At 41.9% G+C, this 14,068-nt stretch overlaps 1 protein-coding gene across 2 annotated transcripts in view; it reads right to left on the bottom strand.

The window, feature by feature from the left end:
• SARNP (SAP domain containing ribonucleoprotein) overlaps window positions 1-14,068 on the bottom strand; it is a 58,357-nt gene that overhangs the window by 41,791 nt on the left and 2,498 nt on the right. For both annotated transcript variants that reach the window (XM_079965684.1, XM_079965685.1), the window contains exons 2-4: window positions 11,840-11,939; window positions 3,352-3,398; window positions 1,617-1,684 (exon numbers count right to left, since the gene is read on the bottom strand). In XM_079965684.1, the coding sequence (XP_079821810.1) occupies window positions 1,617-1,684; window positions 3,352-3,398; window positions 11,840-11,939 (215 nt within the window). The remainder of the gene's footprint in view (window positions 1-1,616; window positions 1,685-3,351; window positions 3,399-11,839; window positions 11,940-14,068) is intronic.

Raw genomic sequence — 14,068 nt, 5'->3', positions numbered from 1 at the left:
AAAATATTCAAGCTACTAAGACTACAATCCTAACCTGTTATCTGTGGGTGAGCCCCACTGAATTCAGTGCTTCTACATTCCAATGACTTTGCTGCCAAGAAAGGCACAACGTATACATAAAACAGAGCAGGGAACGCCATAATGCAAATTATGGTAGCAGCACCTTATTCTCCCAAACAATCACTTGTCTTCTCCTCAGCTCTATTTTGCCATCTGATAAAAATGATAAAAATGTACCTAATTTCTACAGCTGGGAGAATTAGCCAGAAAAAAGGTCTAAATATGAATTGGGACAATTAGAGTACTTTATTCTAATTACCTTCTAATAATTGAGAACAAAATACTTTTGTTACAAAGGATTTTGCTGGTTCAATAAGTTGTTTTATCATCTTTTCCCTGTAAGCTGCCTTGAGAGCGCTATGGGGATGAAAAGCAAAGTGAAAATATTCCAAACAATTAATAAAGAAATACACCTAGCAAATGTGAAAACTGTGCCCTCAGGTAATTCAGGCCACTGCATGCAATTACTATATCAAGAAATCCTTGTGCATCTGGTTCAGTCTGATAAGGAAGCTGAAAGCAGCTAGAAGAGCAAGGATATGGGATCTGCTCATGAAACACACAGGCCTGCTACATTTTATCTATCTTAAAACCACGCATCTCAGAATGTGAGGCAATCCGTTAGGAGATGCAGCGTAATTGCTAGGGGCGGTGGTAGTTCACCCTCCTTGACCTCTTTTCCCTGCACAGTTTGTGTGCATGAGGGTCAGGAGTAGGCTGCATACCCCTTCAAATGTTTAGCTGATGAATGGCACAAGGGACAAATGGGCAATTTGCTTCTCTATTTTAGCCTTTAAAGCATGTCGTTGACACAGGTGGCCCTTTTCTTTTTTACAACTTGCCTATTCCTTGATGTGGAATGAGAATGAGCTTTGCAAGCTAAACTGTGTACTTTTGCTTTGTCTTTACTAACGCCAAGATGGCTCTAACAATTCTTCTTACACCTACAAAGGCTAACAAGAACCGAATGTGAGATTCTCTGTTAAGAGAGAGAGAGAGAGAGAGAGAGAGAGAGAGAGAGAGAGAGAGAGAAAGACAATATACTGACAAGAGACTAGGGAGGTAATGCCGGGGGTGGGGGGAGAGATATGGTAAAACTACTTAGGTTACAAAATGTAGCTTTCCATGGTGCAACATTTTGATTATATTGGTGAAAAATTCTTACTTCTTTATTAAGTTCAAAATATATATAGCCTTAAGAGATTTTGAGGTTGGATTGCCATAGACATTTGGCTCAAGGATGATAGAGTAAATCCCTACATGCAAAGATGTCCAATAACTTGGATGTTCTATAAAAGAATATGGGACTTTGTCAACTCCAAACAGGTCTATATTTAATTTTAACTTTTAGCTAGCCTTCTGGTTTGTGATTTCCAAAAAAGCCAAAGTATTCAACATGTAATCCCTAGCCACCACTAGTCATCCATTCATCTATAGAATTACAGATTCGTACAATGTCAAAGTCTCAGTGGTCAGGTGGCACACAAATACTGAAGGTAAACAAACACATTAATGTTTGACCAATACGTTCTAGCTTATGAAGGGCAGATAATTACACTTCAGTTGATTTCTCAATAGCTACTTCCTCTTTGATAGGAGCATCTGTGGGCTTCTGTTCTTCCTCCTGCAACATAAACAGTCAACAAGGAGAGAGGTAAACCTAGAGAACAAAATGAATATAAGCCTCACAAAAGATGTTAATAAGAACTGCAGATAACCATCTAATACGATGCAAATCTTATTGGACATAGGAACCAGAGTTCAATGGGACCTTAAACATGAATAGAATCTCAACCTTGCAAAGTCTTGTGGGCAAATTTACATACAGGCCGCGACCATTTTGCGCATCAGTGGAGCACAATTGTAAAAGTTACAAGTGCAACTGTACTTATTTGTGTAAACAGTTAGGGGGTGGTTCTTATGCCTTTTAGACAGCTAAATTCAGAACTGAATGTAATACTCTTTGAGTGAAGTCCAAATTATGTTATGGGCATCATAGTTTATTTATTGGACTGATGTAAACCATCAATGTTTCTGAGCACAAATGTGTTCCAAAGCCCCAATGCTGAAAAATGTCCAATTATCCAGATGTACAGTATTTTATGTCAGCATGAACAGCAATCATGTTTACTGTATATATAAGCCTGATCGTCCAAATAATTTGAATTTCTGTGAAGCAACTGGGACACGCAAGATTACATTGCACTTTATGGGTTGTTGTTTTTTTTTAAAAAAAATTCACAAATAACTCACTAAGCAGTCTACATTCTAAAAACAAGACAAAACAAAACAAAAAACTAATCTAGAACTGGAATCAGAAATGTTATTACTCAGTGTTGCTTGAACTTAGAAATACAACTTAAAATTCATTCTCTTTCAGACTATTGGCAGGCTGGATTCAGTTTTTTGCAACCTTAATTAAATACAAGCTTTGTAATCATGAAAGAAACCCTGAGTAATTTCAGTGTGCACTCCCACACTAATACTGGGACACAGTGGTAATAAACAAACATTCAATTCCTTGACTATTTTATAACTTCAGTTAACCTTAAAGTTAATAAAATACAAACCCAGGTTTCCCATTTTATGCATCTTGCTAAAAACTAATTTCTTAGCAAAGCAATATTTTAGTAACCACAAATAGTAAAAACAGTTGTATGAAGAATGATAAATTCAAACTCAACCACCGTTTAATGTGTACATTTGCAGTACAGGAAACTGTAGCACAGAATATACATTACTTAGAATCACTGAGCATTTCAGCAAACCCCCTCCGCCCTGCAACAGCCTTGCTCGCTCTTCACATATAAACCATCTCAGCAAAATCACTTGAAAACAAGCTCCTCTCTTCCACCTCAGAAAACTGTAGTGGATGCAAAAGACCTTACATGTCACCCTTCTAGTTCTAGATCTACAAGTGACAAAAAGTACATATTTTATTAAAGATTTGTAGCTGGTTACCAGACACTTCATTCAAAAATCTCAAATGAACACAGTTGCACATCTCCAATTCTACAATCAATATATTCTCTATGGCTTCCTAATCATGAGCACCAATGCTGGATATATTCCTAATTATATATTTTATAAACAATTGCCTACTAAAGACATTTACCCAAAAGAGCTTTCAATTAAACTAGTTCAAATGATGAACAGTTCAAATACACTTGTGACATGGATCCTTATCGCTATGCATCCTATTACCAAAAACAAAAAGATCAGGATGGAACATAATACAAGTTACATGAACTACATAATTAAATAACTGTCTTACACTGAACTATAATTTACCTCTGTTTCTTCTCCTAAGACATCCTCTTCATTTGCCTCCTCCTCAGCTACAAGAAATCAAGGGGAAATGAAAAATTACTAAAGTATATTTTACATGTTGTAAAATAGATCTTAGTGGTCTCCATCAAGACAAAAGCTTCTATTTTAGTTTCATATTATTAAATTAAAATAACCAAAACAACCTCAAAGTTAGAAGAAGAGTTTGGATTTGATATCCCGCTTTATCACTACCCTAAGGAGTCTCAAAGCGGCTATCAATCTCCTTTCCCTTCCTACCCCACAACAAACACTATGTGAAGTGAGTGAGGCTGAGAGACTTCAGAGAAGAGTGACTAGCCCAAGGTCACCCAGCAGCTGCATGTGGAGCAGCGGGGAATCGAACCCAGTTCACCAGATTACGAGTCCACTGAGTTTAACCATTACACCACACTGGTGTATTAGGGTACAGTAAAGTACAGTACTGCAAAACAAGTGCCTGTTTCTTTATCGCTGTGTGACAGAGAAGTTCCTCTTACAGCTGATGCCTGCATTGCACAGCGATGAAGAATAAACTCAGGTCTGCTTGCTTTCACTGAACACGCAAGAAGCCCTGCCCTAGCTGACATCATCAGTGGGCAGAGTTTGGGGGAAATGGCCTTACAGGTCAAACTTCATCCCATAGGAGGTTGGAGGTTCTCCACTCCATTGCAATCCTAAAAAAGTAAATTTAGAAGTGATTCTCATTGAAGGAACACGCTGTAAACCAATCTTTAATTTAGGCTGCAAGGCAGAAGAGAAGAAGGGTGTGAGGCTGCACTCATCTGTACTCGAATTTTCTCTCCTAGACTAGTAGTGTCTCACCACCTCCACAAGGAGAGACAAAGTGACACTCTATGGAAAGGCATCAGAAAAAGAATGGCAAACACAAGCGACACTGGTGATTATTCTGTTCTGGATGAGGCTACACACTCCTTGAAAAAGCAGTAACGCAGCTTGGGGATATACCTTGATCTAGCATTGTCACTTGTGGCCCAGGTGGTCTCAGTGGCTCATAGGGTCTTTTGGCAGCTTTGGCTAGTTTGCCCGCTGCAACTGTCCATGGACAAAGTTTGCCTAGCCATAGTGATGATCCATGTTCTGAGAGTTTCCCATCTGAATTACTATAAAGCAGGGATGTCCAACCAGTAGAGCATGATCTACCGGTAGATCCCTGGCTGATCCTGGTAGATCGCGGGATCCTTATCATGTGCAAAAAGTGGGGGGGGGGGAGCTTAAAAACTCTGTGCAATCCTCCCCCCAAAAACAACACTGGGCACTTCCCTCCTAAAAAAAGTTCAATAGCTCTGGGCAATCCACCCACCCCACCCATGCTCCTCCTCCCTCCAATGACAATGGGTAATCACTGCCAGTTTTTTAATACTGGGAGTAGATCACAGTTTCTTGGGAGTTGGACATGCCTGCTATAAAGCATTGTATAGCACTAGAGGCCACACTTTTTTTTCTAAAAAAAAATGTTTAGGGGTACTCTCATTTTCCTACTCATATTGAAATACTGCCCCTCAATGAGGCCAAACTTAGATTCACAAAATGTTTAGGGGTACGTACAGTGGTGCCTCGCAAGACGAAATTAATCCGTTCCGTGAGGCTCTTCGTATAGTGGTTTTTTCGTCTTGCGAAGCAAGCCCATTGACAGCTTAGCGGATTAGCGCTATTAGCGGTTTAGCGGCTTTTAGCGGATCTGCTGATAAGCGGCTTAGGAAAAGGGGGGGGGGGAAGGGAAATAACCCCGCAGGAACTCGCAAGACATTTTCGTCTTGCGAAGCAAGCCCATAGGGAAATTCGTTTTGCGAAGCACCTCCAAAACGGAAAACCCTTTCGTCTAGCGGGTTTTCCGTCTTGCGAGGCGTTCGTCTTGCGGGGTACCACTGTATCACCCAGGAAAAAAAGCACTGATTAGAAGTATTATGGAGCTGAGAGTGTGGAGGAAAGGGACAGAGGCAGGATACCAGCCGTGTCATGAACTGAAATGTGCTGGCATGTGCAAAGGTGTATTTCCTTTTGTCTTGAATTTCCCACCATTCACCCTCATTGGATGTGGTTGTTCAACATATTTCTAAACGACCTGGATGAAGGTTTTGAGGGGATGCTCATCAAATTTGCAGAGACACGAAACTGGGAGGGGTAGCCAATGCCACTGAAGACAGAATTAAGATTCAAGATGATCTTAACAGATTGGAGAACTGGGCCAAAACTAACCAAAGTAATTTCAATAGGAACAAATGTAAATTTCTACACTTAGGCAGGAATATCCAGCTGCATGAATATAAGATAGGGGATACATGGATTGTCAGTAGTTTTGCTGGGATAGCTCAGCCGGTTGTGGGTTCGAGCCCCATGTTGGGCAAAAGACTCCTGCATTGCAAGGGGTTGGACTATATGACCCTCATGGTCATCCAACTCTACAAGTCTATGATTTTATGATTCTAGTACAGTCATACCTCGGGTTAAATGTGCTTCAGGTTGAGCATTTTCAAGTTACGCTCCGCAGCGACCCAGACGTAACGGAGTGCATTACTTCCGGGTTTCACCGCTTGCGCATGCACAGACACTCAAAATGATGCCACATGCATGCGCGGAAGCGGCAGAACGCGACCTGCACAGTCGCGTCTTACGTTTTACTCAGGATGCGAATGGAGCTCTGGAACGGATCCCGTTCGCATCCAGAGGTACCACTGTACATGTGAAAAGGATATGTTATGTACGATCTAACAGAAATTCCTGCATTGTGAGAGTTTGACTAGATGACATTTGAGCTCCCAACTCTACAATTCTATGATTCAGATATATTGAGGGAGAAAGGTTTTTATCCATCCAATTTCTTTACACCAGGCACGTCCAACAGGTAGATCATGATCTACCGGTAGATCACTGGATGTCTGAGGTAGATCACTGGTAGATCACTGGCTCAACATTTTTGCCCTGCACCCCCCAAAAAATGAGGCTTTCCTACTCCCTAAAAAAAGCTGAACAACTTTGACCTGAACCCCAAAAAACAAGGCTTTCCTTCCTAAAGAGAGCCAGTGTGGTGTAGTGGTTAAGAGCAGTAGTCTCGTAATCTGGGGAACCGGGTTCGCGTCTCCCTCCTCCACATGCAGCTGCTGGGTGACCTTGGGCCAGTCACACTTCTTTGAAGTCTCTCAGCCCCACGCACCTCACAGAGTGTCTGTTGTGGGGGAGGAAGGGAAAGGAGAATGTTAGCCGCTTTGAGACTCCTTAAAGGGAGTGAAAGGCGGGATATCAAATCCAAACTCTTCTTCTTCTAAGAAAAGCTGAACAACTTTGACCTGAACCCACCAAAAGGGGGTAGATCACTGCTAGTTTATAACTCTGTGAGTAGATTGCAGTCTCTTGGGATTTGCCCACCCCTGCTTTACACCATACATAATTTTATATCCCTCTGTCTTGTCTCCCCTTACTCATTACTCTAAACGAAACAGCCCCGAACCTTATAGCCTTTCCACATAGGGGAGTTACACCAGCTCCCTGATAATTTTCATTGTGCTGTAGTGGTTAAGAGCCAGTGTGCTGTAGTGGTTAAGAGCAGTAGACCCGTAATCTGGTGAACCGGATTCGTGTCTCCGCTCCTCCACATGCAGCTGCTGAGTGACCTTGGGCTAGTCACACTTCTCTGAAGTCTCTCAGCCCCACTCACCTCACAGAGTGTCTGTTGTGGGGGAGGAAGGGAAAGGAGAATGTTAACCGCTTTGAGACTCCTTTGGGTAGTGATAAAGCGGGATATCAAATCCAAACTCTTCTTCTTCTTCATTGTCCTTTTCTACTACTCTTCTAGTTCTACAGTATCTTTTTTGAGAAGTGGAGACCATACCTGTGTGGCTCCACCACAGATTTGCATGAATACTTTTTCTTTTTTATACCTTTCATAACTATTCCTAGAATGGAAAAGCTAGCTCTCACAATGGAGTATAAGAAGTGGGATCCCCCAAGGATCTGTGTTGGGATTGGTGCTTTTTAATTTGTTCATAAATGACCTGGAATTAGGGGGTGAGCAGTGAAGTAACCAAACAACAACAACAACAACAACAACAACAACAACAACAACAACAAAATAAATAAATAAATAAATAAATAAATAAATAAAACCTTTTATTTATATCCCACCCTCCCCGACCAAAGTCGGGCTCAGGGTGGCTACCATCAGATATACAGTCATACCTCGGGTTACAGACGCTTCAGGTTGTGTTTTTTCAGGTTACGGACCACTGAAACCTGGCAGTACCGGAATGGGTTACTTCCGGGTTTCAGCAGTCACACATGCGTAGAAGCACTAAATCGCACTTTGCGCATGCGCAGAAGTGCCGAATCGCAACCTGCGTGTGCGCAGACGTGCCGCTGCGGGTTGCGAACGTGCATCCCGCACGGATCACGTTTGCAGCCTGAGCGTCCACTGTATAACATTAGTATAAAATCAAACAATAATTAAATTACCTCCTAAAAACAGGTCAAATCAAATTAAAGTCTAATTAGATGGCTTTCCGCAGGGCTATGGTTGGGAACAGTAAGTGCTCATCAGCTTAACTGTTTACACTGATCTTAAATGGATGGGCCTGTGAGAATGCTGGGAGGCTTCTTTCATATTAGTTCTTATACAAAAAGAAAAGGATAGTCAGGCTGAGTCCTGACCAAAGGCCTGGCGGAACTCGGTCTTGCAGGCCCTGCGGAAAGATGTCAAATCCCGCAGGGCCCTGATCTCTTGTGGTAGAGAATTCCACCAGGTCGGGGCCAAGGCCGAAAAGGCCCTGGCCCTGGTTGAGGCCAGCCTAATCTCTCTGAGGCCTGGGATCTCCAAGGTGTTATTATTTGCAGACCATAAGGCCCTCTGTGGGGCGTATCAGGAGAGGCGGTCCCATAGGTACGAGGGTCCTAGGCCGTATAGGGCTTTAAAGGTTAAAACCAGCACCTTAAACCTGATACTGTACTCCACTGGGAGCCAGTGTAGCTGGTATAGCAGTGGATGAATGTGATCCCATGGTGAAGATCCCATAAGGAGTCTCACCACGGCATTTTGCACCCGCTAGTTTCTGCGTCAATTTCAAGGGCAGCCTCGCATAGAGTGAGTTACAATAATGAAGCCTGGAGGTGACCATCACATGGATCACAGTGGCGAGATCAGGGCGAGAGAGGTAAGGGACCAACTGCTTAGCACGGTGAAGATGGAAAAATGCCGCCTTTGTTGTAGCTGCAACCTGCACCTCCATAGAAAGGGAGGCATCGAGGATTACACCCAAACTCTTGACAGAAGGCACTGGCACTAATTGCGCCCCCACAAGAGATGGGAGTTGGCCCCCTAATCCCATATCGTCCCGGCACAGCCAGAGGACCTCTGTTTTCAAACACTTCCCACCAATTTATCAGAACAAACATTTAAGTTAACCACTCTGAAATGCCTTTGGTTACTTTCAATGTTTTTCAGTTCTCTTATATAGAGGGTGATTTTAAAAGACTTCAAACATCTTGGCTGTGAGTCCTGGAAGATCTGCTCCCTGCCTTGTTAGTCTTTTCCACCTGGCTTGGGACAGCAGGGTCCTGACCAACTACAGCTACAAAAGCTGAGGCTTCTGAATGGATTTCTGGGGAGTATTGTTTGGCAGGGTGGGGTCAGTTGCTGGGTTTTTGTTGTTACTGTTGTTACTATTAATTTTTTGTATTTGAATTTTTAGATCTTATAATTATTTATGTGGAAATTGTGCAATTATGGTTGTGAACTTTTTGATGTGTTTTGACTACTTTTGTTATGTTTGTAATTATGTAAGTTTTCATGCTGTAAGCTATCTTGAGCATGGTTTTACCTATGGAATACAAATTCAGTGGGTCATGTTAGGCTTGGGCCTCTGTTCTACATCTTCATCAGCTACATAATTTGTCAGTTTTTCAGCAGCCACCTTATCCTTTAATAAAACTTTAATTCCTTGGTCCTCTAGTGATCCAACTGCCTTCCTAACTAGTCTCCTGTTTTTAATTGCTGGCATTAATATTTTCAGTAATATGTTCCTCAAATTATTTTCTTAGATCTGTTATATTATACTTGCATTTTTGTGATTGTAATATGCGCAAATTTAAATTCCTTTTTGTTTTTATTTTGCTGATTTCCATTTTCTGGAAACAACTTGCTGCCTCTGAAAACTTCCATGTCTCTGGTTGCTAAGAAAAAGTGACACCGGGGTTCTAATTTTCTCTTGCCAGGCTAGCTTTTTCCATTGCCTTTCTACTTTTTGAAATGATTTTTGGGTATCAAATGTAATGTTAGTGACTTACTATGATACAGGTCTTTTCTAGCAGAAGGTTACATAGTCACTATTCTAGGTTTGTGTTCCTCTGCCAGCTCAGGCAAGAAACATGATTTGTTTCAGTGCTCCTCCTAGCTCCTCAGTTTTCCCTTCTGGTCAAGCTCTAAAAACTGTAGGATCTGCAACACAACAGGGAAACCTAACAATGTCATTGGAAAGAACTTCAATTTTAATGGCTTGTGAACTATGCGTTCTAAACTACTGATTTTTGTTGTATTGTTTATAATTGTTGTTCTAGACTGTACAACTTCAGGGTAGAATTTCTTAATTTAATTGTGTACAGTGTATTGAACATAGCTGGTATTATGTATAATAATAATAACAATAATAATAATAATAATAATAGTAATAAGCATATATTAAACTGCTCTGATAACAATTTATATGACTACCTCTTGAGAGAGCAGCGGCATATAGGGTGAACCCTGTTGCCAGAAAAGGCCCATATCATAGTAAGTGACCAAAGTTACATTTTCCTGGCAGCCTGGACTACAATGCCACTATGCTGGGACCTACCAGAGCATGTGTTCCTTTGAGCAGATATTGAATCCACTCCCTGTGGTCTAGCTATTATCTGAAGGACACACCTTCCAAAGGGCTGCTTCTGCAGAAGTGCAGGCATCGCCTTTATAATGTCTGGTAACAGCAGAGGGGACTGCCCTCTAATGTTGACATTAGTTGCCAGACCACTATGGTGGCTGTAGCTCTAGTTGAGTGGGCCATCACTTGCCTAGGAGCAGGAATATGCTGAATCTGAGGCTTTAAGCTATTTAGCTATGGCGTATGATTGGGCCTCATCACTCATGATGTTGGATGAAAAGATACCAACAGGGTAATTAGTGGGTCCGAATGCTGGAAAAAAGGAAAAAAAGCCAAGAAAAATGTTAAAGTCTAAGAAGACAGAGGACATCTGCTGAGCTTGGCAGGAAACAAGACTGAGGAGCCAGGAGGTTGAGCTCTGAAATGAATCACAGAAGTTTCCTAACTGGACTAGTAGACGGTCACAAGCCCAGCATTGTGGCTGTGCTGCCCAGGCCACCAGGAAATTAGTGGGTAGACCTGTGTGGCATACAACAGCAGTAGTGTACTTTGGGCTAGAGTGGATTCCAGTATCTGCCTGGAGCAGAATTCAAATCCCCCTTTTCTGCTTTCAATGCAATGTTACTGACCACCATGATAAAGCGTCTTGTATTAGTAGTTGCTTCCTTTGCAGACATGCACTTTATCCTTACATTCCAAAAGGTTTCTGTTCTAAAACAGTGTCTTCAACAGTATGAGTATTTATCCATGTCAGTTGTGCCTTTTACTGAAAATAAAACCTGTGAACACGTAGTTTGGGTGGGGGGGGTTGAACCTGTCTCTCTTAGTTCTAGAAACATTTCTCCTGACCACTGCTGGTACTAGAGAAGAAGAAGAAGAAGAAGAAGAAGAAGAAGAAGAAGAAGAAGAAGAAGAAGAAGAAGTTTGGATTTGATATCCTGCTTTATCACTACCCAAAGGAGTCTCAAAGTGGCTAACATTCTCCTTTCCCTTCCTCCCCCACAACAAACACTCTGTGAGGTGAGTGGGGCTGAGAGACTTCAAAGAAATGTGACTAGCTCAAGGTCACTCAGCAGCTGCATGTGGAGGAGCGGAGACGTGAACCCGGTTCCCCAGATTACGAGACTACCGCTCTTAACCACTACACCACGCCAGCTCATGTTTCTTTTCCTTGTATCTGTCACTGGCAAAGATTCTGAAGGGAATTGTGAGGGTCCTGCCAAAAACGCATCCATGAGATTGAACAAAATGCAAAAACGCAATTAATGAAAAATGTAAGCAAAAACTTCCAACTCCTCCTCTTGGCCATGCCAGAAACAGAGAGGCAAGCACTTGAGCCAGAGGCTTGTGCACTTAACATTAAACCATGGTTTAGCATGACATTAGAAAGTGGCCTATGTCTTGCTTAATCACTTCAGAACTTTATATGAAGAGCAATTAATAAACTGAAGTACAGGGAACCTTTGACTGTAAACAGTTTCACAATGAACATCCAAAAAGCAACACATTTGTTTAAATATTTAAGGTAACCTCTGCTGGTCTCTGCTCTATCTTGTTAGAAGGATCTTGGTAGAGTGTAGAAAGAATGTAGTGTAGGAACCTACCATGCTGCTCAAGATAGGCCTGAAGTCTATTGATGAGATCCTGTTTGTTTCCTTTTGCCTCCAGACCTCGGGCTAAACATTCCTGCTTCAGCTCAGCTAGCTGTAAAGTAGAAGAGACTTTGCCTTAATAAAGAAAGTGTGGCTTCCTACAGATTAGGAAGGAAACATATACAAAAATGCAATAATCATAATGGATAGATATTAAGTGGTGAAAGGTTTTGAACAAGCTACGGCTGTGTATTTTAATAAGGACACAGGGTTTATTTAGATTTTTTTCAACACTCATTTTATAACATTTGTAAAGAAAGTCTGTAGGAATCTGCAGTAAAAACAAGACCAAAAATAGAAGACTCACAGTCTCACAATAGTTAATAAAGTTGACTTATGAAGTTAAGCTTTAATTGGCCTAGACACCTTAGAACTTTATTCATGAGACTAGTTTTCCTGAAGGAAGACTTCTCTCTAAATGCACATAGTAATATTTTGCTCCTGGGAAAATGAGATCTCACTAAGTTACCCACTGCACCTCTGACTGCTCCAACTTTGTGCAAGAGTAACATTACTGGTGGCAACCATCACAATTCTATGCTGCTCCACCACATCTTCTATAAATTTGTAGTTTTACTGTGTTATTACATCCTTTTGGGCTGTGTGCCTACCTTCCACACCACAGCTGCCATCACCAGGAGTCATGGTGCTCATAAGGGCCTACCAAGGGGCCACAAGGTTTTCAGATTGCTTCAATAATTTATGAAGTATATAAACATGGGAAGTATATAAGCATGAGCTTATATAAGCTGCCCTGGGAACTTTTCTGGCTGAGGTGGGGATGCTTTGAATGAATAATAACAAGCATACAAGGGGAAACATTTATTTCATACTGTGAAGTTCCTGGTTCCCCACATTTATCTCTGCAACTTTACACAAGCATTTTGTGGCAGGAAGCATCAACCTAGAAAGTGGGAGGGCAATACTGGTTGCCCAGAACCAGGGGCAGCAATGACAGAAAGTTCAGCATGCAAATTGAGAGGGAAATAGGACTGAATTGTATAAAGTGGATTTATCAAAGCAAGTTCCACTATATTCAGGTTGTACTGATTCCTATATAAGTGGGCAAAGGTTTGCAGCCTTAATCCTAGAGAGGCTCATGCTTCACTGAGTAACTAAAGGACAAGAGAAGAAATAGGCTTTTAAAAGATCATTTGTAAAATGAAGTGTTCTACTGGTCCAGGTTGAGACTTTCATTCAAACACATTCAACTTTCTTTACGTAATTTCACAGGAACACACATTTTTATACAAATACCTGCTTGTGGCTGACTTCCTCCCCCCAGTTTCTTATTTGGAGTGCTATTGGGACAGGGCCATTTCCTGCTAGACTCGCCACCAGAGAGCTGGGGAAGAGGAGTTAACATAGACCCTCGCCTGGTACCCCTTCAAATGTTGCTGGGTTACAACTTCCATTAGCCCCAACAAGCATGGCTAGTGGTCAGGGATGACAGAGGAGCTGTCGTCCAATAACCTATGGAAGGCAGGTAAGGTAAAGGACCCCTGGGTGGTTAAATCTTGTCAATGGTGACTATGGGCTTTGCAGCACTCATCTCGCTTTCAGCCTGAGGGAACCAGCATTTGTTCACAGACAGCTTTCCGGGTCATGTGGCCAGCATGCCTAAACTGATTCTGGTGCAACGGAACACCATGACAAAAACCAGAGTGCACGGAAATGCAGTTTACCTTCCTGCCGCAGTCGTATCTGTTTATCTACTTGCACTCATGTGCTTTCAAAATGCTAGGCTGGCAGGAGCTGGGACAGAGCAACAGGAACTCACTCCGTCATGGAGATTTGAACCGCCAACTTTCCAACTGGCAAGCCCAAGAGGCTCAATGGTTTACTAGGTTAACATAACATCCTCCACTACTAAAATGAGAGAGCACTGCTTTGTACTGAATTGTTAAGAATTAGCTATCAGCCACTTTGAGAACTATTCATTCCAAATGACTTACTAACTGAAGTAAATCAACAATGATATGCTTCCAACTTTTACTGAAAGATTACACAAATCCGGGGAGGAGACGACTATCAATGGCTACTAGCCATTATAGATATGCTCTACCTCCACAGCAGAGGTGCCAACTTGAATAAAATATTTGGGGGCGGGGCAAGTAAGTCGCGCATAATCAATTATAATGGGGGTCACCCGCACCATGTGAATGGCAATGGCCATCTGGA

Source organism: Podarcis cretensis, assembly GCF_951804945.1.
Source record: "Podarcis cretensis genome assembly, chromosome: 2".
Classification (NCBI taxonomy): domain Eukaryota; kingdom Metazoa; phylum Chordata; class Lepidosauria; order Squamata; family Lacertidae; genus Podarcis; species Podarcis cretensis.
The sequence above is the reverse complement of the archived record's forward strand: the minus strand, read 5'-3'. Positions and strand labels throughout refer to the sequence as shown.